The 23,663-nt window shown below is 60.0% G+C and overlaps 1 protein-coding gene across 2 annotated transcripts; it reads right to left on the bottom strand.

Moving 5' to 3' along the window:
• Positions 1–660: 660 nt before the first annotated feature.
• ADSS1 (adenylosuccinate synthase 1) lies at positions 661–23,087 on the bottom strand. Of its 2 annotated transcripts, none has more exons than XM_007987992.3 (13): positions 22,809–23,087; positions 12,527–12,629; positions 9,254–9,316; positions 8,301–8,351; positions 7,863–7,929; positions 6,953–7,060; positions 6,743–6,824; positions 6,420–6,546; positions 5,653–5,807; positions 4,454–4,578; positions 3,412–3,509; positions 1,940–2,089; positions 661–1,017 (listed from the first exon to the last, which is right to left on the bottom strand). In XM_007987992.3, exons 1-13 carry the CDS (start codon positions 22,998–23,000, stop codon positions 965–967), a joined length of 1,374 nt encoding a protein of 457 aa, XP_007986183.2. In that variant the 5' UTR covers positions 23,001–23,087; the 3' UTR covers positions 661–964. The 2 variants fall into 2 exon arrangements, with proteins under 2 accessions (XP_007986183.2, XP_007986184.3); XM_007987993.3 differs by lacking the exon at positions 22,809–23,087 and adding an exon at positions 17,433–17,768.
• Between the last annotated feature and the right edge of the window lie 576 nt (positions 23,088–23,663).

Raw genomic sequence — 23,663 nt, 5'->3', positions numbered from 1 at the left:
AAAAGTCAGGGTCTAACCCCACCAGCCTGGCCTTTCTGTAGGATTCCGTCTTTGAAAGGATACTGGAAGGGCAGTTGTTTTTCTAAACTTACTCTGAATTCTGAGCCACCGCAGCTGGCCTAAATATGTTTTTTTAAAATTAAACACACTGGTGCGGTGGCTCCCGCCTGTAATCCCAGCACTTTGGGAGGCTGAGGTGGGCGGATCATGAGGTCAGGCGTTCGAGACCAGCCTGGCTAACATGGTGAAACCCCATCCCTATTAAAAATACAAAAATTAGCTGGGCGTGGTGGCGGGTGCCTATAATCCCAGCTACTCGGGAGGCTGAGGGAGGATAATCGTTTGAACCTGGGAGGCAGAGGTTGTGGTGAGCTGAGATTGCGCCACTGCACTCCAGCCTGGGCGACAGAGCAAGACTGCATCTCAAAACAAAACAAAACAAATAAACAAAAAAACCACATTTAATTCACTTGGTCTCTTATATGGGCTTGTTCTATTTAATTTTCTGAGTAAACACAAGGCTTGGCTTTGTGACCCAAAAAACATGGGCAGCTCTTAGGAAGCTGCATCATCCAGACACCTGTCACAGTGAATTGTTGTCTTTCAGTGTTTAAAAGCAATAAAGACAAAGTCAAATCAAACATGTAATGACGGCTCCCATTCAGTGGCCATTGGAGATGTTTATTATGACACTGCTTCAGCTGGACATGCAACCATGTGACACTAATGTGTCACAGAAGGTCTCTGCTTTGAGCACTTTGGCTCATTTTAAATAGCAGAATTTTTAAAAATATACACAAGGCTGGCTTTCCAATGTTTAAAATCATTGTAGAAACCAACAGGTTGAACAGAAATAGAAAAATACAGAAAACGGCTTTCCTGCTTTGGTGTTGGTTGTGGCTGCCGAGGAACGTGATTGCTGCTGTTTCGCTGCCAGGTCTGTTGGGATCAGCTCAGTCTGCGACTAAAACAGCTGGATCATCGACTCTCTTGACTTGCCAACACCAACCCATTTGACTGAAAAAGCAGAAAAGACTGTTATGATATACACTGGAGGCAGAAAATTCAGAAAAAGTTTTCTTTAGCGTCGTATCTTTCTGTGTAGTTCATCTGGTAAAAAGGGCTATTTTCTCTCCAAATGGAGACAGTTCTAATTTTTAAGTTATAAAGGTAGTGCAAGCCGGGCACAGTGGCTCACGCCTGTAATCCCAGCACTTTGGGAGGCCGAGGCAGGTGGATCATGAGGTCAGGAGATCGAGACCAGCCTGGCTAATATGGTAAAACTCTGTCTCTACTAAAAAAAAAAAAAAAAAAATTAGCTGGGTGTGTGACGGGCGCCTGTAGTCCCAGCTACTCGGGAGACAGGCATGAGAATCGCTTGAACCTGGGAAGCGGAGGTTGCAGTGAGCCAAGACCGTGCCACTCCACTCCAGCCTGGGTGATAGAGCCAGACTCGATCTCAAAAAGAAAAAAAAAAAAATCTATCTATCTATAATTAAAAAAAAAAAAAAAAAAAAAAGAAGGTTGCACATGTTGGGGGACTGATCCTCCCACAGCAGAAAACAGGAGCCTCTTCCCTTCTCCCTTGGAAATGGCAACCTTAGTTACTTAGTGACTCTCCCTGCAGACCCTTTCTCTGTAGGTGCAAACACCCCTGGGCTATGAGAGTAAACATACGACACACTCATATGGCTGGCATGTGACCCATCTGTTGTTCTGGATGTGGAGAGGCAGGGGCTCCTGGCAAGGTCACACCCACACCCTGGCCACAGGAGCCGCGCTGCCCCAGCTCTGAGTCCTCCTCCCCTCCTGCCATCCAATATATTCACTTGGTGACCACACTTGGTTTTCTTATTGCTCACCAAGCCCTGCGCTGGGATGTGGGCCCCTTGGGGCATCCAGGGTGCAGGGAGGGTGGCTGGGGATGCAGGGCACCCACCTGCAACTCCCACGTGATTCTCCACAAAGCGGATGTAGTTCTGGGCCTGCGGGGGCAGGTCCTCCCACCTCCTGGCGCCTGTGGTGTCTGCTTTCCAGCCAGGCAGCGTTTCATATTCGACTTCGACCTTCTGAAGCATCTCCTGGTTAGCTGGGGGAAGCACACAGGAGATGAGTGGGGCCCACAGACCTCTCTCTTATCACCAGGGAAGCAAATATTTGGTGACATGGCCACCTCCATCCAGGGCCTCCTTGCTCAGGGACTCAGCAATGAGGAAGGCAGCAAGTGGGCACGTGGCCCAGTTTGATTTTCTCAGTGTTGGGTGGTGAGCAGGGGACAGCAGTGGGGCTCAGACACTGACTACATGCCTTCCAGACCAGAGGGACATGACACATATGTGCTACCCACTCTGCTAGAACCTCCACTGTGACATCAGCTGAGGCACTCCAAGCCTTGGCTTGGAAATTCTAAGACTCTAGAATCCTGAAGCACTAAGGGATCCTGAAGCATCTATATCCTCCCACCCCAAGAACATCAGCTCCCAGAGGGCAGGGACCCCCGCTCTGTGCAGGACTCTGTGGCTCATGGTAGAAGACGACCACCCTTACAGATGGAAGATGCTGGAAAACAGGTTCTCGCTGCAAATGTGTTTGAGCCTTGGAGCCAGGCGGTGTTTGCATGTCCTTCTGGGACCCTGGACCACCATGAGGAGACCTTGCAGGCCTCAGCAGTGCATCCTCTCAAAGGTCAAGGGTCAGGAGGGTCAGGGACACTGCCTGCAAGGACACACACGGCTCCTGTGGCCAGGTGGCCCTCTGTGGTCTACACAGATCTGCTGAATGGAGACCAGCCAGGGGCAGCTCACCCAGGGCCACCGGGGAGGAAGCCATTGTGGGGGTCAGAACGTGACCCTGGACTGAGGTTGAGGGGGCACGTCCAGATACACACGAAACTGTGAAACCCAGGAAAATGGCATCTCCTTCATGCTTTCCAGAAGAAGGGGTACACAGGAGCAGAGATCCCAGTTAGGTCTTAAAAATCTCACCACAAAGCATATTTTCTCAGATGAAATAGTCATCCTGTACATCTGCATAGAGCTTTAGGTTTTCCAGAACCGACTGCATCCACTAACTCCTGTGTGCCTCCCGTGGCTCCCTGCAGGTGGGCCTTTTCCCCAAGGCAGCTGAAGGACCCCCAGGGTCCCAGGCGCGTAGTCTGTCCCCCTTGCCATTCCCACAGCACTGGAAGGCGCCTGCAGCCACCCCTGCCCGGCCAGGCCTCCCGGGGAACATTGTGGGGAGAAACCCATGAGAGGCGAAAGCCATGATGGAGGCTGGTCCCTGGAGACAAGCTGCTTGCCCTGTGTCCTGTGAATGTGGGAACTCTCCCCTCTCTGAGAAGTCACAGGTCCCATCTATTCCAATACCCATGAAACGGCCCAACGGGCAGAACGGCTGCCCCACTTCACATACCTGGGAAATAGGGAATCCTCTTTCCGTTCAGCTTGTACGAGATGCCGACTTTAATCTCACCCAGTACGTCCAGGATGTCCAGCTTCGTCAGGGCTAGCCTGTGGAAAGCCAAGGGGCCAGGCAAACCCACGAAGTGGTCAGCAATGCTGAGGTTTCTTCCATTTGCTTTTCACCTCTCACTTCTGTTATTTATAGCAGGGGTCCCCAGTCCCTGGGCTGCGGACCAGTACTTGGTGGTGGCCTGTTAGGAACTGGGCTGCAGAGCAGATGAGTGGCAGGCAAGCTAACACTACAGCCTGAGCCCTAGCACACGGTGAGGCTGGCGCCATGAACCCTGCGTTGCACATAAGGAAAGTGAGGGTCAGGGACCCCAGATGCCACACCGTCAGCTACTAGGTTCCTCTGCTTCCTGTTGCCAGGTTGGCTCTACCCACCCAGGAGGGGTCTGGTTAATTCTTGAGGAATTTTGGCTGATGCTGTCAACCCTGGTGGAAGATGTGCGACTCACAGCCTTGGCCTGTCTGACTGAGCTGGAGAGGAAGCCGTGAGCCCAGCCATCACGCAAAGCCTCTTTCTGATCCCTGGGAGACAGCCTGAACAGCCGGGGAGAGAGCCTGAACAGCTGGGCAGCCTGGGCCAGTCTGTGAGGAGCAGAGGGGCCTGCAGAGTGGACGCCTCGACAGGCCGGCACCAGTGCTTCTGTCCTCCTGGCAGGATGACGGTGCATCCTTTCGTCCTGGGGACTTCCAGTCTCCACATGAAGCATTTTAACCTTTTACAAGTGCCGGAACGCCCTCATCCTTCACGGCGTCAGCCCTGGGGTGGGAGTTTGTGCTCCCAGGGCTGGCTGCAGCACACCCTGCACAGGCCTCCATACTGCTAACCCCTGGGCCGTGCTTTGTGGAAGGGTCGAGATCAGTGGGAAACCTTGTCCAAGGAGACTTGGTGGCCCTCAGCCCCTGCGTCAAGTGCTGCTTGCCTCTGCAGGTGTCGGGAGTCAGGGACGGTCCCAGTGGGGATGGCAGCAGCATGGGTTGCTTACGCAGTGAATCCATTGACCATGTGAGCATATCTCAGAATCATCAGGTCGAGCCAGCCACAGCGCCTCTTCCTGCCTGTGGTCACCCCCCACTCGTGGCCGCGGGTCTGCAGCAGGTCTCCAATCTCCTACATGAGAACAGGGCAGATGTCACGTGGTCTGTGGTGGGGGCCTTGTGCGGCCTGGCCCTGCTGCTCCCCCACCTCCCCCTTCCCACACGCAGATCTCAGAATCCCTTAGGCTGCCCCGCCTCCGCCGACAGTCCTTACGTCCAGCTCCCCCACATCCCCATGTCCATGGTAAGCCTGTCCGGCAGCTGAGTGAGGCTCACAACGGGCAGGGCCTGGCCCACAGTGCCGCGTGAGCCGGTGAACACTCTTCCTGAACACACCAGACCACTAGGCTTTGTGAGCTGGGGAAGGCACCGGCAGCCTTGCCATCTTCCCCTCCTGCCTTGGGCAGCTGGGGGAGGTGGGCCTGGCCCTGCAGCTTGGCTTTGGGGGTCAGGGGTGTGTGTATCTCCTAACACCTATCCCTGCACCCTCTCAAGCCTTTCTGGAGAGCGTCCGCCCCTCCCTGTGTTGGCTCCCCCAGCACCTGCCCTTCCTCCTGCTCAGGCACAAGGGCCATGTCCTTGCCCTACCAAGGGTCACAGGTTGAGGCTGAGAGAGGAAGGCTGGGGCCTCCTGAGGATTCTGGGGCCACAGCAGCTTCCAGAAACCTTCCTGAGGCTGGAGAGCTGGGTGGGGTTGTGGGGGCTGGCTTTCAGCCCCAATTCTAGCTTGGTTGTGACAGAGGACCGCCCCTAACCTGGGGACAAGGCCGAGGGAAGGTGCTTAGTGTCCTCCCTGAGCCAAGGTGAGTCCACCAGCTACCCCAAATGAGGGTGTCCTGAGGAGCTGCAAGGCGCCCCCACTTGCCTGTGGGCCTCACACTCCGAGGGGAGTGAAGTCATGTGTCCATGTGTCCATGTGCACACCCTGTGTGAGCTCCTGTGCTGCGGCCGTGGGAATAGGCCCACCCCAGTGGCTCTTACTAAGCCCCACCCTGGCCTGCACAGCAGGAAGGGCCCTGGTAGGAGATGGGGAAGAGGTACAGGCAGGGTCCCCACAGCCCCCACCCTGGCACTGCTCACCCCACCCCTGGCACCGCTGCCAGGCCTCCCTGTCCTCCCATGGGGTGCTGAGGGCCTGGGGACTCACGTTGATCTGTTCAGTGGGGAAGGCCCCGATGCCCACGCGTGTGGTGTAGGCCTTCACCACACCATACACGTCACCTATGTTCTGCGGGGGAATGCCCAGGCCTGTGCACACGCCGCCCACAGTGCAGTTGGATGAAGTCACAAAGGGGTAGGTCCCTGCAAGACAGAGCAGGTTAGGGGGCTACCTGTCATCCCCTGTAGATTACTCCACCCAGCCTAAGAGGCCTTCTCAGTAAAGGGCAGCGGGCAGTTCAGACCATGGGGGGTCCCCTCCGTGGGGGTCGCTAGCCTGGCCTGTCCTGGGGGAGTGGCTGAATGGGTGCTGTGTGCTGGGCTGTGTGGCTCACATAAGAGTCTGGGGTGAGGGGAGGGAGAAAGTTGCCCACAGCATGGCCTGAGGTGGCCAGGCCACCTTGGGGGTGAGGGTAAGCTGGTGCGCCCGTGGGGGTGAGGAGAGGATATGTCTATACAGACCGTCGGAAGGGCTGGCTCTGACCCACCTTGCCAGGCTCCCTGGCCCCACCCCTGACCTTGTCACCTTGTCACCCTGTTCTTTCATCTCTAGCCCAGCCCTTTCTCCTCTCTCCTCCCTTGCTGACAATAGGAACACTAAGGACATGAGGATCATTTCCATGGGCATGGATGGCACTGTGGCCTTGGAAAGCGGGTCTGCCCCTCCCTCCCCCATCTGTTCCCACAGCTCTCCACAGCTGGGTCTTCCCTGGCAGGCACGAAAGGTCGCTGGCACGCACATCCTCCCGGACATACCGAAGTCAATGTCGAGGAGGGCGGCGTTGGCACCCTCCACCAGGATCTTCTTGGGGGGGCCGTGGAGTGCCTCATACATAAAGTAAACACCATCTCGGACCATGGGTCTGATCCGCTCAGCAAAGCCCTGCAAGGAAGGACCAAGCAGCAGAGTGAGCCTGTGACCTGGGGCAGAGGAGTCCTGCGTCCCCAAGAAGGTTGGCCAGCCCATAACAATGCCTAATAACGGGTGTGCCCCAAGGGTGTTCAACGAGCACCAGGTAGGACAGCCAGCCTCCCTGGAGGGGCACTTCGCAGCCCCCACACTGCGGCCCCGGCTTCACCTTGAGCCTTTTGAGTTGGCCTTCAATGTCTATTTCCAGGGTGGGGAACATCGACTGGTGCTGGTGGGCCAGGTTCTTGAATCTGCACAAGGGACAGTCATTGTCACCCCGTCACGGTCCACGCTGGTCCTCAGGGCCCTCCCCACTAGCCACAGTCCCTTCTGGCAACCTCTCCCCATCCTCTCCTGGGACTGCAGATGACTCAGGTACCTGGAGGAAAACTCATCGAAATCTGACAGGAGGTCGCAGATGCGGAGGCCCGTCCGGGCAGCTTTGGAAGAGTAGGTGGGTCCGATTCCCTTCTTGGTGGTGCCTATACTGAAAGATGAGGAGGGGGTGCCCATGAGAACCCAGGAGCCCCAAGGAGCTCAGGCATCCCACTGAGGCCATGACCCCCGCCGGCTCATGACTCCAGTGCTCACCATTGCCGCCTGTGTCTGGCTGAGCTGTGAGTGTGTGCAGTGTGGGTGTACGCACTCGCATGGATGTATGTACTGGTATGGTGTGTGCCTGTGTGTGGATGTGTGCACACGGAGTGTGTGCACGTGTATGTGTGTATGTAGGTGTGGCTGTGTGTACTTTTGTGCATTTGCGTGGGTGTGTGAGCTTGTGCGGTGCGTGCACATGTGCATACCTGTGCGAGCATGCGTGGGCGTGTGGTGTGTATGTGAGAGCACGAGTGTGTGCCCTTGCCTGTGTGAGAGTGTAAGTGGGTGTGTGATCACCTCTCTGAGGCAGGACACTCATCTGCTTCACTCCTGTGTCCTTGGCACATCTGAGGTTCTACTAAACTTTTTTAGTGTTCCTCTTGTCCTCCCTGGGGCCTGTGTGGAGTCAGGAAAGGTGGTGGGTGTGACAGGCTACGGTAGGGCTTATGCACTCCTGTGGGGGCTGCGTGGCAGTGACAGCCAGCAAGGACAGTGTGCAACCCCAGAGAGAGACGGGCTGGCTCGTCCAGGGGTTGGGTGATGCACTGTGGAATTCTGACAGGTGCCATTCTCCAGGGGCTTTGAGTGGGTTGAGGTACCCTCCTCATGCCCAGGACCAGACACACCCCACAGTCTACCAGCTTGCAGGCCCAGAAGACTCCCTGAGGGTGAGAGTGTCCCGGCAGACTTACTTCTTCCCCTCTTGTGCCTGGCGCTGCACTTCCTGAAGTCCATCGACAGCCTGGTGAAAATCGAACACTGTCGGGTGGGCCAGGTGAGGGCACCAGGGAACGGGAGAGAAGCAGAGGACAGATGCTTACACATGGAACTCACCTCCTGCTGGCCTGAGTCTCCTGGGAAGGGGGTGGTCGAGATTTCAAAGAGGACAAACTGGGGTGTGACCATGAGTGTCTGGGGCTCAGTTTCCCCATCTGCAAATGGGCTAGGGATCCCTGACCCAGCTCCCACCTTGAAGCTCTTTAAAAAGGATAATGTACAAGCTAACGGAGCCATGTGGAACAAGAAGGCCTTGGGGACTTCCCTGATCTTGGTGGCCGTGGAGGAGCAGGGCCGGCTGGCAATGGTGGGGGCAGGAGGGGCTGTTCCCTGTACCCCAGTGGGAAACGTACCAAGGTGGGCTCTGTCAGAAATGATGAGCCTCTTCTCCCAGTCCTTCAGGCCTGCGGGGACACGGCACGCAGGTGGGTCAGTGTTCACTGCAGCTCACACGTGAGAGGCCAAAGCTGGGCTAGCTCGCCCGGCTCCCATCCGGGTAAGGCATGTGGGGGCTGACAAGGCCACCTCTGTTGCACAGCAAGCAGCAGGCCCGCCCCTCGTTGCCTGCTCCCCAGCTGAGGCTCCCGGACCCTCACTCCACCCCCCGCCGGGATGCCCACTCTCATGCCTGCAGCCTTCACCCCTCCGGGCTGGGGAGCCGGAGCTGGTGTGAGTGCCTGGCCTTCCTCCCTACCTGCAGCCACTCTGAAGGTGACCTGCCCCCTCAGGGCCTCAGTCTGGGTACCCCCTGGTGCCCATGTCCCCAGAATCACATTCTCCTTGCTCTTTTCACACCCATCCCGCCCTTAGTGTGAGACTGGAGCTCAGCGTCCTCCCAGACCCACTCAGGCTGCTGTCTGTCCCTACCCACACTAGGTCTGCCTGGCCCACACCCCCAGCTGGTGGGTCTCGCTCACTGCCTGTAGGCCTCTGTGTGCCTGGCCAGATGCTCCTCAGAGCTCCCAGGAGCCACATCCTTCCCTGCAGGCATAATTAGCCCAGCAGTCCCCACTTCCCACTGGGTGTCTGGTCCAGGTCCCTGGCTCCTTCCCAGACTTCCTGACCTGAGTCTGCAGGTGCTACCTGGCCCTGTGATGCCGAGGCTGCCAGCGTCTGAGGCCTCTGGGTTGCCTGGCTCACTCATTTTCTGCACAGGTAGAGCCAGTGATGAGCTGAGCCAACTGTGTTGGGAACCCACCCCCGCGAGTCCCCTCCGCGGGAGAAACCCTCAGAGAGGCTCCAGCCAACACAACCTCTCAGGGCACCGTGTCTGGGACAGGGCAAGTCTGCAGGAGCTTGGACTTACCTTTCTTTTCATTCTTCTCTGCTTCCTCAAACAAGCCCGGCAAGTGGATGACCACCCCGTTGCCTGCATGAGAGACAGAGGCATGAGACAAGAGTTGTGTCCCAGACATTGGAAAACGTACATTAAGAACAGCATGAAGTGAATGGGTACAGTGGCTCATGCCTGTAATCCTGGCACTTTGGGAGGCTGAGGCAGGAGGATCCCTTGAGGTCAGGAGTTCAAAACCAGCCTGGCCCACATGGTGAAACCCCGTCTCTACTAAAAATACAAAAAAAAATCTGGGCATGGTAGTGCGTTCCTGTAATCCCAGCTACTGGGGAGGCTGAGGCAGGAGAATCACTTGAACCTGGGAGGCAGAGGTTGCAGTGAGCTGAGATCCTGCCCCTGAACTCTGGATGACAGAGTGAGACTGTCTCAAAAAGCAAGCAAGCAAACAAACAAAAACAACCCAGCATGAAATGGGCACACCTATGTTCACAGCAGCATTATTCACAGTAGCCAAGAGCTGTCCACTGACAGATGAATGGATAAGCAGAACATTGTCTGTGCATATGATGGAAAAGTATTCAGCCTGAAAACAGGAAGGAAATTCCAACACAGGCTGCAACGGGGAGGGGCCTGGAAGACATGACGCCGAGTGAAATAAGGCAGTTACAAACGGACACAGACAGGATGATTCCGCTTATATGAGGCCCCTGGAAGAGTCAAATTCAGAGATAGAAAGTAGAATGGGTGGCACCGGGGGCTGGGAGAGGGAGACTGGGGAGTTGTTTGATGTTTCAGCATTTCCGTGTGTGAAGATAAGAAAGTTCTGGAGGTGGTTGGTGGTGATGGTTGCAAAACAATCACATTCTTTGGTATTTAAGGAGCTGAAAATGGATGTCCCCGCAGAAACCTGCACGTGGACGTTTAGAAGCTCTCTTCATAATCGCCGGAACTCGGCAGCAGTCAAGAGGCCCAACAGTAAACAAAAGGAGAAGTCAGCGGTGGTCCCTCCAGACAGTGGAGTGTTATTCAACACTGAAAACAAATGAGCTATCAAGCCGTGAAAAGAAGTAGATGAAAGTTAAATGCATATTACTGAGTGGAAGAAGCCAATCTGAAAAGGCAACATACTGTGCAATTCCAACTCCAAGATTCTGAAAAAGGCAAAACTACAGAGACGGCTGAGTGGCTGCCGAGGGTTGAGGAGGGAGAGATGAACGGGGTGAGCTCGGAGGCTTTTAGGACAGTGAAAAAAGTCTGTATGATACTCTGGTGGCAGAGACACAGCATACATTTGTCCAAACTGGCAGAATGTACAGCACCAAGTGTGAACCCTAAGGTGACTGTGGACGCTGGGTGATGCTGATGTGTCAGTGCAGGTCCATCGATGGTAACAAATGCACCACTCTGGTGGGGCATGGCGGCTCTTGCCTATAATCCCAACATTTTGCGATGCTGAGGCAGGAGGATCACTTGAGGCCAGGAGTTGGAGACCAGCCTGGGCAACATAGCAAGATTCCCATTTCTTTAAAAAAAATGCATATATGTACTAGCTGAGTGTGGTGGCACAAGCCTGTAGTCCTGGCTACTTGGGAGACTGAGGCAGGAGGATCCCTTGGGCCCAGTGGGTTGAGGCTGCAGTGAGCTAGGACTGTGCCATTGCACTCCAGCCTGAGTGACACAGCAAGACCCTGTCTCAAAACCAAAAGCAAACACAAATATACCCTGAGCTCTAAACCCTTTGCTTGAAGACGAAGCCCTTCAGGAATCCCTGCTGCCTCTCCAAGGAGCCCCTTTCCCTTTGCCAGTTCCCGCTGAGGCTGGCCATGGCACAGGCTCAGCTGAGGGAGGCAGGACTTCAGTCCAGACAAGAGTGACCTGGAGTCTACGCAAGCCACGGTGAGCACAAAAGGTCACCCAAATGCCATGGCATCCTAAAATAAACATGTGGCAGAGGCCCGGAGTGTCGCAAGCTGAGGGTGTCTGTGTGAGCCCTGGCACGTCCTGCCACTTGCTAAGCGGTGCCTCCTTGGCCTTGTTTCCCACCATGTGGGGCCCAGGGCTGGGCAGGACAGGGCTGGCAGCTGGAGAAGGCTTCCTGCAGCACAACCGGGAGTGGCCAGCCAGCGCTACTGCCCAGTCTGCCAGGGCCAGGGGCTCCCGCGACATGGTGGGCAGGCCACCTCACTGCTTAGGGCCTCCCTGCTGTGAACTAGGGACCACCCCCACACTGTCCTAACTCTACTGCTGGCAGGGCCAGGGACTGCGTCTGCACCCAAGGGGACAGTCTTGGGTGAGTCATTCCAGCTCAGCCCCTGACCACACATGGCCCCTGTGGCAGCCACCTCTGCTCTATCTTCCTCCCACTGCTCACATTCAACGGGCTCAGGCCCATGCCATCTGCTGGACACACACGTGAGGCACCCGAGCCCCCACTTCCTGACAGGCTGAGAAGGGGTCAGATACGTCAGAAGGATGGCCTTGCTGTAGTCTGGAAAGAGCTGGAAGGGAAAGTACAAGAAGGGGCCTGGCTGGCTTGGCCACTGGGATCAGGAAAAGCTTCTCTGAGCAAGGGGGTCTTGGGCTGAGAGCTGAGGCCAGGGTGCACAGTGCAGGCTTCTGACCGAGAGAGGGAGGGAAAGAGAGCCACGGAACCCTGGGGGCAGAGGTGGCTCGCCTCTTGGAGCACTGAGTGGTCACCTGTGGCTGCAGTGAGGTCCACAGGGAGGGGCTGTGTCCGGACCCAGGAGGGGGCAGGTGATATAGAAGGAGGTCCCTCTGCAGCACAGACTGGGAAGGGGCTGGAACTAGGGCTGCCAGGTGGCCACAGCAGCCCAGGCAAGAGGACGGCCATATGGCCCAGCAGGGCCAGGAAGGGCATGGCCTTGTCCACATAGCCTGGTCGCCACGCAGCGAGAAGCCAGGCCTGTCACAAGCACATGCTCACTCACAGGTATGCACATGCAGTCACAGGCACGTGGGCGTGTGGTCTCGCAGAGTGTGTGCACGCGAGAGATCAGGGATCAGGCACTCCTGCTCCTGCGAGTGGATGTGACTCTGCCCTCCTCCCATCAGCCTGGTGTCCTCTCAGCTGTGTTCCCAGCCCAGGCCTGGGCTGTGCAGGTTTCTATGCACCAGTGCCTGGTGGGGCAGGTGGAGGCCAGGGCCCAGCCTCCTGCTAGAGCCGCCATCACCAGGCTCTGGTACCCTGTACCCCTGCGAGTGGGGCTCCTGGGCTGGCTGACACCCCCTTTCCTGCTCACACACAGGTGGGGGCAGGGTACTCACCAATGAAGGACACAGCCTTGGTGTTGATGATGCCACTGGGCAGTAGGTGGAAGTCATACTCCTTCCCATCCACCACCACCGTGTGGCCGGCGTTGTTGCCCCCCTGGAACAGAAACCTGGCTGAGCTGGAGGCACTTGGGTACTGAGGACCCCCCGGACACGGACTGACCCACAGACGGCTTCCTCTGTCCCTGCAGGGCACTGCTGTTGGATTTTGGGCTGCCTGGTTCGGTGGCCAGCTCTGCTGCGTCTGTGCAGGACTGGGATGTGAGCATCCTGCACCATGCAAGGAGTGCAGCCGTTTGGTCAGGGGCCTATGTTAGAAGGGTCTGGCCCAGGCTGGTGCCAACACCTCCAGGTGGCCTGGTACAGGTCTCTGCAGCCACAGGCCCCCTCTGGAGCTCGCTCCTTTCATGCAGGAGTGAGGGCCCAACCCTTCCGCAGAGCTGAATTCAGCTCCCGCCACAGCCCAACCTGCCCTCACCCTCTTTAGCAGGGACCCTTCCCTTTGAGCAGGCACCTCCCACCTAAAATGAAAAGGAAAAAGCTGTTCTGAGCCAGCCCTGTTCTGGGGAACACCCAGCCACAGGCTCCCCTCTCTGGGGGGACTCCTGCTGCAGGTGGGGAGAGGGCCTGGGACTAGGATGTGCAGACTCAATCCCCTCCTGCCAGGAGATAGCCACATGACACAAGCAGACTGTGCCACTGCCCTGGACGCCACTGCCTTAGGCTCCCAAAGGGCCTCTTCTGCCAGTGGAAGCTGGAGATAAAGTAGGGACCCTCTCCAGGTGGGGCAACAACCAAAGCCCTCCTGCCTTTTGCTTGGCTCTGCTTAGCAGGGCACAGGTCCAGTGGGTGTCCGCTGCTGCCCCCACCCTTGGCTCCTGCAGGCCAGGTGGGCTGGTGGCATGACGATTGCAGGGACACTCCAGCCCCAAGGCACAGCTCATAGGGCTCCCCTACATGTAGGCAGGAGTCCCCACTTCACAGCTGAGGAAGAGGCAGCATCTCTGATGCCCCACGATGGCCCATTGCCCCTGAGGCCCCCACCAATGGCAAGGGGTGTCCCTCCAGCACCTTTTGGTCTTCATGCCACCATAAGACACCCGTGTAGGCCAGGTGTGGCAGAGCCTGGAGGGAGCCCCAGAAGCTCTCTGCCCCACGAGAGAAGGCCAGGTCTCCAGCTCCACTTCCAGCCAGCCACGGGATGGCATGGGGGACCCTCCCTGTTGCCCTCTCTCCTTGAGCTCCACCTGGAAGGTGAGCAGGGTCCCAGTGGGGTGTTGGGGGACACACACAGATACCCTGCCCCACAGACTGGTCTGGCCTTTCCTTCACTACTGCCCTTTTGGGGCCCACTCTGTCCCCAGGACTCCAGAGCCCAGATCCAGCCCCACCTTCCTGCCTCACCTCCCAGCAGAAAAGCCCTCAACTTGTCTGCCCATGAGGGATCCTCCCAGCCACACCGCACTGCTCTCTGCCCAGCAGAGGGGTCTCAGCTCCCCTCCCACCCTCACATGCCTGGCAGTGGGGTGTCCCACATAGTCTTTCCTGCCTGCCTAGGCAGGACCCTCAGTGATGGCGGCCCCGTCCCTCTGCACTAGCTCCTCATGATGCATCTGGACAAGATTTACATGGAAAGAGCCCTGGCGGCTAGTGCCAGGGCAACCCTGGGGACAGAGGGAGGGCAGATCCGGAGATGCCAGGCAGGGCGCTCGCCCTCCTGGGACCTAACGTCACATATCGGGAGATTAGGCAGCACTCAGAGCCCTGAAGCTCCTTCCCAGGGCAGGAGTCCTCACCCCCATGCCCCGACTTCTGCCTGCTCTGCCTGGCTGGGCCCAGTCCTTGCAGGAAACCAGTTCAGGACAGTGGCTCTGGGCGGGGCGGTGCTGGGTGAACTGGGTGGGGATCCTGGGAGGTGGAGAGATACAGGAAGCCTGGTGGCAGGAGGGAGGGTGATCTGAGGGCACCTGGAGGCCCTGGGGGAGCTAACGCTGCCAGGCGCCGAGGCAGGGTGGAGGTGGAAGGTCAGGGCACTTCCGCAGCCTGGGCAGATGGGCGGGGCTCTCAGCCTGTGCCGCTCAGCAGACCCTGAGTCAGCCCTGGGCGTGCAGGTTCAGTCCATCGGGACGGGACAGGCCCTGGCGTGACTGGAACAGACTCTGGGTTTGGGGGTCACCACACCCTCCTGGAGACCCCCACCCTTACTCTGTCCTTGCCTTGGCACATACGTGGTGTGGTAATTCCTCTCCGCGGGGGTCACAGAGTAGGTTCATGCCCACGATTGCATCTGCTGCCTTTTGGGGGCAGTCAGGGGTGAGGTCTCTGAGGACAGGTAGGGAAACGGAGATAAGGGAAGCCTATCCCTTCTACAAAGCCCCGCCTGGGGTGGGCAGGCCTCGAGGGATGACCTGGCAGTCAGGGCAAGTGCTGCCTGCCACGGCAGAGTGCCCAGAGCCCATGTCAGCAGGCCCAGGGACGCCCCGCTGGGCACACCCTGGCTCTGTTGGGGGCAAACACAGGCTCCTAGGAACAGGCGTGGCTTGTCGTGGGCCAGTGGGTGTCCAATGACCCCAGGGCCAGGGCTAGTGCCAGGCCACTCCTGGGAGCAGCAGCCAGCCCAGGACACTGAGCCTGGGGCCTGCTGACCCACAGGCCTTCCCAGTTCTGGGGAGCCCAGGACGATGGCCCCGGAGAGACCCCAGTCTGTCCTCCCCATCACAGTTGAAGTCTCAGGATGTCAGGCTGCATGGGCACGTCGTGAGAGGTTGGGGACAAGAAGTCCTCCTGCCCTTTCTCCAGCTTCAGCCTGGGATTTCCACAGCAAAGGCATCCAAGGAAGGCTGGACAAAGGGGAACAAACGGAAGCTGGTACAGTCAGGCCGGGGCTCTGCACAAAGGCAGAGCCTTCAGGTCCAGGCCAGGGTCTGCCTTGCCATGGGAGCCACCAGCCAAGGCTGACCATGAGGCTGGCTGCTGAGGAGGGACCAAACATCAGGGCCAGCCCCGCCCTTCCTGGAGAGGGACTGGGACCTTCCCTTGGGGCTGCCTCGGGCTGCAGGTGGATGCCAGGCCCCTCAGCATGGTGTGCAGGGCAGTCCGGAGGCTGCTGCCCTCTCACAGGGCTTCCTCCTCTTGCACAGACGCACCGGTGCCTCCAGCCCCACCGGTCTCCCTCCTCTCCTTTCCTGGCCCCTGCTGGCCCAGTAGATGGGTCTATGGATCTTGCCACAGGGGGCCTCTCAGGGTCTGCTTGTCCCAGGCAGCCCGGCCCTGAGCCCTAAGTCCTGTCACCATCCCCCCAGTGCTGAGCCCCCGGGCAGCCGCACTCACTCTGTCTTTCCTACCTCATGGAGATAAGTGATGGGCAGAAGAGCCAAGGTTGAGTGTGTGCCACAGGACAGCTCTGCTTAGGCATGGCTCCCACCACAGCCCCTCAGGCCAAGCTCCAGGGTCCTCATGTCCAGCTGGCAGGCCTCTCTCTGCCAGGCACCCCTCGGCTGCCCTGCTCCTCTAAAAGCAGAGCTGAGGCACCTGAGCTCAGGGAAGGCCATGGGCACGTCCATCCTTCAGCCACCACTCAGGGTCCTCTAGGGGCTGCAGAGTCCTGCATTTACCTAAGATGCCCACTGCTGCCCCTACAGGTGGAGAGGAAGCCCAGGCCTGCTGCTCCTAGGAAAGGAGCCCTCTGCATGGCCAATGGGCTGAGCCACATGCTGTGAGCTGCCATGGGCGGTCACCCATGTTGCACACTGCACAACTCTGGGGGGTGCTGTCACAGAGCCATGGCATGAATGGTGGCCCCTAGAGGTATAGCAGCTGCAGGGACACATCATGCCACCTTTCCACTGTTTGCCAGGTCAGGGACAGTAGATTAAGGTACACCCCCAACTCTCAGAAGCACAGTGAGGCAAGGGTGCAAGTGAGAGAGAAGATACAAAGATGGACGGTGCAGAACACCTGCCTTGAGTGACCTGTACCCAAAGGCTCAGATCAGGCTGGGGGCCCAGAGTTAGGGGTACCCAGGGAGCCTGGCGGCCCCCTGGCACTTTCTACCTGCCTCCAGGTTTCTCCTGGGGTCTTCCCCTCTGTGGTGGAGCTGTGGGTCAGGACACTGGAATTTCCCCACCACTCTCTGCCTAGTCTGGCTGGTCACTCAAAGTCCCTAGGGGACATCCCTGCCAGCTGCCTCCCTGGTGGCAGGGAGTTCAGGAAAAGAGGCTGTCTCCATACTGGATGAGGGAAGAGGGGACAAGGCCCACTCAGCAACGAGACACAGCTCTGACCCCTGCTTTGTCCCTGTGGGTCTAGCCAACTCACCCCTCTGGGGGCCAGGGAAGGCACGGTCCTGTGGCCAGCCCTGTCCCCACTGCCCCACTCAGGACCCTCCCCTCCAGGAGGCTGTGCGCACCCTCAGACCACCCACAGCACATCTCGGGGCCGCTCCTCAGTCCTCCCACCATCGCTGCTCCCTCCAGGCATTTTATATATGTACCTATATTTATAAGTAAATATCTCTCTACATCTCTCTCCGTATCATCTAACTATCTATAGTCTGCCAGGGCTGCCAAAACAAAATACACAGCCTGGACAGCTTCAACAATGGAATTTTTTTTCTTTTTTCTTGGAGACAGGGTCTCACTCTGTCGCCCAGGTTGGTGTGCAATGGCCTGATCTTGGCTCATGGCAACCTCTGCCTTCTGGGTTCAAGCTGTTCTCCTACCTCATCCTCCCCAGTAGCTGGGATTACAGGCACCTGCCACCATGCCCGGCTAATTTTTGTATTTTTAGTAGAGACTGGGTTTCACTTGGCCAGGCTGGTCTTGAACTCCTGACCTCAAGTGATCCACCCGCCTCAGCCTCCCAAAGTGCTGGAATTACAGATGTGAGCCACCGCACCCACCCGCTCCCCTCCAGGTGTTAAGGACCCGGCCCCTGCAGTCCTCCTGGGCAGGCAGGTGTGGCCTCCTGCATTTGACCTGTGGCTCCTCCAAGCCCTCTCCTCTCCCAGCGTCACCCTGGTTGGGCCTCCACAGGCACTGGGAAGGTGAGGTGTGGGCTGAGCTGGCGTGGAGTGGCCACTGAGTAGCTGGGGACTCCTTGGAGGCAGCCAGGGGAGGGCTGTGCTGTGACCTGGGGCTGGGCTGAGGGGCAGGGCCAGTTCCGGGGGCCTCTGCCCACCTCCTTGCCTCTGGGTTGCCACCCCGCAGCTCCTCCCCACCATGCCAGCACCACACTCCTCCCCACCACGCCGGCGCCACGCTCCTCCCCACCATGCCGACGCCACGCTGCTGACACCTGCAAGGCCTCTCCACACACAGGCTTTGTCCTTGCTCCTCACCTCCACACTGCCCAGATGGTGCATGCCCTGCCCCTGCACTGAGCTTGTCACCCACACGTGTCCCAGCCTTGCCCTCCAGCCATCGTCCTGCTCCTGTCCACCCTGTCCCTAAACCCTTGGGATGCCACCTGCCGTCTGCCTGGCTTGGGGGCTGTCCATTGACCTTTGACCTGCCAGGGCCCCCTCCACTCCCGGCCCACTTGGCCACTGCCCTGCAGTCCACAGGCCCCTTAATGCCATGGATGACTCCTCTGGCCACAGCGTCTGCTTGGCCCAGTGTTCCCAAGGAGGCCCCTTTCCCTCCTGCGATGCAGCTCCCATCGTCAGCCCTACCTGCAACAGCACCTGGAACAAGGCCTGCTACCTCCCATGCTCCAGAACCTTCTCCCTACAGCATTAGCGGACTGCATCTCCGACGGTGCCATGCCCCACGCCACTGCACTCTACCCGCTTCCCCCTCAGCCCTAGCTGTGCCAGGCCCACGCTATACCACCTCCTGGTTAAGCTCTCATGCAGGCTTGGGGAGGAGGGGACAGTGGAGTGGTTGTTTGCACCTCTGCCCCTGGAATGGGAGCAACCAGCTCTCCTGCCTCTGTGTCCATCCCCAGCCCTGGCCCAGGGCCTGGCTGTCAGCGAGCTCACGCCAGACAGTGAAGCGAGCAGAGTGGCGAGCGCCGGGGGAGGCCGACGGTGCTTCTCAGAGGCTGTGAGGCTCCTGGGGCCCAACCTCTTGGCACTGGCACCCAATGGCAGTTTGTATGACAACTATGCCTGGCACAGAGCAAGGGGCCCTGGCACCCAGTGTGCACGCACCTGTGACTACCAGTGTGGTGCGGTGGGTTCAGCCATTTACACTGTTTCACTCCCTTCTGGGCTCTGCTTGCAGGCTCCCACCATTCACTCATTCCTTCAACCCAAAGGAATTGTTCTCTGCCCCTTTTGGTAGTGGGGTGAGGCCTGGGACAGAACCGACAGGTATGCAGGCCTCGGCTGCCTGGGACTGGTGTTCCCGCAATGAGGCAGGGCTGTGTTTAACTGCAGGGACCCTCTGTCCTGGAGCCATGGCCCAGTGACCAGCACCATCACCAGTGCAGAGGTGGGGTAGGAGGGAGACCCCTTTCTGGAAGCAACCCCAGGCACTCCCCGGCCAAGGCAGCGGCCCCTCTGACTCCCAGAAGTTCTCTGGTGCACCCTGGAGCCTGAGGCAAAGCGTTACCTGATGGCCCCTTGGAGAGAGCGCCCAGAGCCACGACAGCCACAGCACAGGGGCCCTCAATGCACAGGATGCCAGCTCCCACCTGGCGCTGCCACACCACAGAAGACACTGTGGGAACAGCCTGTGGTCTCACACCTCTGCATACATGGCCACAGCTTTCCACCCCTGTCCGCCAGCTGGACATGGGCTCTAGCTAGAGCTGGAGGGCATGGGAGGCTGGGAGTGCACTATGGAGACCCAGGGCAGGCCCCTTCAGCCCATGTATTGGGCATGGCCAGACATAAACAGCCCAGTGCCCTGAGGTCTGCACTGCGGCAGAAGGACGGGGATTCTAAACCAGGCCAGGGCTCACCAGAGCCTTGTGGTCCTGGGCAGGGAGCCCAGTTATCCAGCGGAAGTAGCTTGGAGATGGAAGGAGGAACTAGGGGGTAAAGGCCAGGCACTGCCAGCCTGGGAACGGGGGTAGGGGAGGCCCAGCTGTGCCTGTCCTCAGCTGCCCATCTGAGGGGTACGAGCCAGACGTGCAGGTGGGGCACACAGGGGAAGGAAACGCCATGGACATGAGGGAGGAAGCACAGGCGGAGGTGCCTGGGGACCCCTCGGAAGTAGGATGGGGTGTCCGTGCCCAGAGAGGAGAGAGGGAACACAGGACCCCAGCACAGAGAGGCAGGTGACGTGATGTGGCCGCAGAGCAGAGAGGGCAGACCTGGCTCAGAGGAGACTCAGCCTGGAGGGGAGAGAGGCTCGGGAGTAGCCAGGGGAGCAGGCAAGGAGGAAGATGGCACAGTGGGGCCAGGGGGCATAGTGCAGCCTAACAGACCCAGAGCCACCCTGGAGTGGAGGAAGGACGGCCCAGGTGTGAAGGTGGGGGTGTGGGCACGAGGTGGGGGATGCACAATATAGGCTCAGCCTGGAGAAGGGAGGCTGCCCAGGAAACAGGTCCTAAAGGTGGACTCAAGGCGAGAGACTGTGGGAGGTGAGGACACTCTCAGGGGCCCCCAGGTGCACTCTGACCACAGGCCCCAAACGACCAGGATGGGAAAAGAATGAGGCGAGCCGTGCGGGGCTTTGGGCAGCCCCAGATCACCTCTGGGCAGGGTGGAAAGTCCATGTCCAGGGTGAGCAAAGCAGCGACTCTTGCCAAGTGCCAGGAACCACCAGGGGGTTTGGGAGCTGGGCTCGAAGTGATGGCTCTGCTGGTGCAGAGGGCAGAGCCAGAGCCTGGGTGTGCAGAGGCTTGGGCAGCCAGGGAAGGAGCATAGCCAACACTCAGGGTGGCCCCAGGCCCAGGCGACCCTTCGGGGACTGGGGAGCAGAGCAGGCTGGTTGCCAGGGCTGGTAGCTTCAGCCTTCCTGGCAGCCAGCCTGTCTCCCAGATGCGGCCCAGCCCGCTCTGCCTACTGCATGCACTTTTACCACCTGGACCACTCCGCCCTTGCTCTGTCCTCTGCTCAGCCCCTCGAGTGAGAGGGCAAGGTTTGGCCTCTGTGCGCCTGGAAACCCCCATGTCGGGTACCTTCATCTGGCTTCAGGCATCCACACTCCAAGTAAGAAAAGAGGCAGTCTTCCCTGGGGAGATCCAGCCAGATCCTCACTCTGCCAGCCTCTGACGACATGGGTGGTCAGACATGTATGCATAAGAACAGGGGAGATGCTGGGAGCCCGGTGGCAGGGGAAAGCCCCCACCGCTAAGAGGAGAGATGGCACTGTGAGGTCGGGGATCACTGAGCATTTGCAGAGAGCCTGGGGCTGGGGCCCCAAAGAAGACAGGTCCCTGACCTTCCCTTTGCAGAGCAGCACCCCGCTGAGATCCAGCTCGGTCCCCGCACTCACGGGTGGGGACAAAGGGCCAGGCCCCTGGCTATCATGGTGGGCACGTGGCACCTGTGGGGGCTCCAAACATGGCAGTGACTCTCATTCCTCCACACTTGAGCCTCCGTTCCCCTGTGAAGGAGCTCTTCAGGATGCTCCTGCCTCACTGGCTTTTGAGGAGGCTGGAGGGGGACAGCTGTGGGCTCCAGGGACAAACCTCTTTTATTCCCACCGGCTTGGAGAGCCAGGCGCTCTCCCAGGCTGTGGGGTGGCCTGGCGGGGGCAGCCTGGTGGCCCGAGTGTGGGATGGGCTCCAGCCTGCTGCGCCCTCCGCGCTCCTGTCTGCAGCTGCGAGTGAGCGGGGCTGTGGGGGGACAGGGCGGGGGCACAGCAGGGAGGGCCCAGATCCAGAACCACCTCCACAGCTGGCAGTGGAGCGGGATGAACGCTTGTAGAGCAGCTGTGGCGGCCCCAGCCCGCCCTGCAGAAGTGCACGGCGTCCACCGGAGCCGGCAGCTCATAGGGAGGGGCCTGGGCCTCATGGGAGCAGAGGTCTGAGGAGGGTGGGGAGCCGCGGCTGCCCCACGCTGAGGGCGCCCGGGAGGGTGAAGAGCGGTAGAGCGCTGGACACGCCCCCTGGCGGCCGGGGACGAGGTGGCGGGGCAGAGGCAGCGTGGAGGGAGCATGAGCGGAGGACCACCTCTAGGACCTGGGGGATCTCCGGAGCGAGAGACGAGCTTGCCTGCTGCTTAGGACGGAGAGCGAGTTGGGGAGGTCCCCCACCGTTCCAGGAAGAACTTTCTAGGAAGCCACAGTCCCTTCCGGCAGGATGGGCTCAGACAGACCTGAGCCACGCAGGGTGCTGGGCTGACTCCCTTTTCTGACAGGGATCGTCGCGAGCCCCAGCCCTCCTCTCCGGAGCTCAGGAAGGAGGCCACAGAACCCGGAGAAGGGGCTGTGCAGGGGCCCTTGTTCCATTATTGGCAACAGCCCCAGGCGGACTCCAAACCCCAGACGCATGCGTCCCAAAGTAGACCCCTTTGTGCCTGGAGCTGTAAGTCAGCCCATGGGCAGCAGACTTGGCTGCCCTGGCATGGGGCAGGCAGCTCCAGGGTGGCAGCCGAGAGTGCCCAGTGTCCAGCTCAGTCAGAACAGATGGGGGCGCTGAGAGCAGCCGCGGGCTGTCAGAGGCCCCGCCCTGGGCCCTGGGGGACAAAGCGGGTCTGGCCTCCTCGGTGGCACTGCCAGCCACCAGGTCACCCTGGCCAGAAGTCTGTGGCCCTCCCTCTCCCATGTCTGGCTAGGATCATCCCAAGCACCCTCCCTCAGGCCCGGCCCCAACTGCCCCCCAGGACGGCCTGGCCCCCTTCCACCTCTGCCTCTCCTTGGCTGACTCACCGGGGTCAACCCCACCCAGCAGGCAGCTTTCACCCCCTCCACCACCTGCCGACCATGCGGGGAGCCAGCTAAGCCCTGTCCCAGACCCAGACAGGCCCCAGGTGATCACTGCAAATGAGGAAGGGGGGGTGTCTCGAGGGTCCTCAAACCACCCTGGGGCTGGGTCCTCCGGTTACCCCATGGAGGGTCCAGCGTCACGCCGATGGCATGCGCCACCCCCTGAGGATCGGGTGTCCCCAACTCAGCGACTTGTATTTATAGCTGTGCCCTGGCCCGCTGCCCAGATGGTAGAGGAGGGGTGGGTGGAGGGAGGGCGGTGTGTGTGGGTCGGGGGTTGTGTGAGTGGTGCGTGTGCGTGCATGGGTGGGGTGGCCCTGGGAAAGGTGCTCCCGGAGGGAAGGCATCCAAGCGGGTGAGTGACCGGCCAGGGCATGGGAGGACAGGGGCCGTCTGGGTCCGGGGAGGGGGGCTCGCTGGGCGGTGGGGGAGGGACCCGGCGCCCCAGCCCGCACCTGGCAGCGGCTGATGATGTCGGCGTCCGTGGCCAGCAGGTCCACCACCTTGCCTTTGCCCTCGTCCCCCCACTGCGCGCCCAGCACCACCGTCACGCGGGAGCCGGTCGCCGCCGCCTCCTGCTGCAGCCGCCCCCGCTTGACGCCGCCCGCGCCGGGGGGCCGGTCGTTGGAGGCTCGGGTCCCGGACATGCTGGCTCGGCTCTTCCGCTGCGCTGGCCCGGCCCGGAGCCCGCCGCCGCCGGCGTCCGCGCCATTAAATGGAGCGGGGCCGGGGCAGGGGGCGGGCCGGGGGCGGGCCAGGGCGGGCGCAGTGACGCCCCGTTGACCTCCGGCCGCCAAATCCCCGCCCCTTCGCAGCCGCCCGGGAAGCCCAGTTGAGTCTCGAGCACTTTAGAGGTGAGGGGGCGCGTAGACCGACGGCCAGGCCGGCAGATGGCCTGGGGCGCCCCACGACTTTGCCAACGGAGGCAGTTTCTCGCTAGGCCGTCGGGGACCAGGGCTTGTGCACCGCGACCTCACCCCGCCAGGCCCCTGCCGGGCCCAGGACTTCGGGGTTCCAGCAACTGCGGAGGTGGTCGTCCCCTCCAGGGAAGGAGTGCGGTTTGCAAAAGGGGATCTGCGTCCTGCACCCCATCTGGAGGGTCCGCACTCTCGGGGAGCGCACCTGCCCCGCGCGGAACCCCGAGTCCCCGGGGCGCGCGCGCGCGCCCTCTGGCGGCCGCGAAGAGCCGCGCAGCGCGTGTGTCCCAGCAACTGCCCGCACCTCGGCCCCACGGCAGGGACCCCGCGTCCCGCCTGGGAGCGCTGTGGCTCGGGCCTGGCTGTAGCGAGCAGGCGGGCTCCAGCATGGAG

This window comes from Chlorocebus sabaeus, chromosome 24 (assembly GCF_047675955.1).
Source record: "Chlorocebus sabaeus isolate Y175 chromosome 24, mChlSab1.0.hap1, whole genome shotgun sequence".
In the NCBI taxonomy this organism is placed as follows: domain Eukaryota; kingdom Metazoa; phylum Chordata; class Mammalia; order Primates; family Cercopithecidae; genus Chlorocebus; species Chlorocebus sabaeus.
Note: the sequence above shows the minus strand (reverse complement) of the source record. Positions and strands in the feature narration are given on the sequence as shown.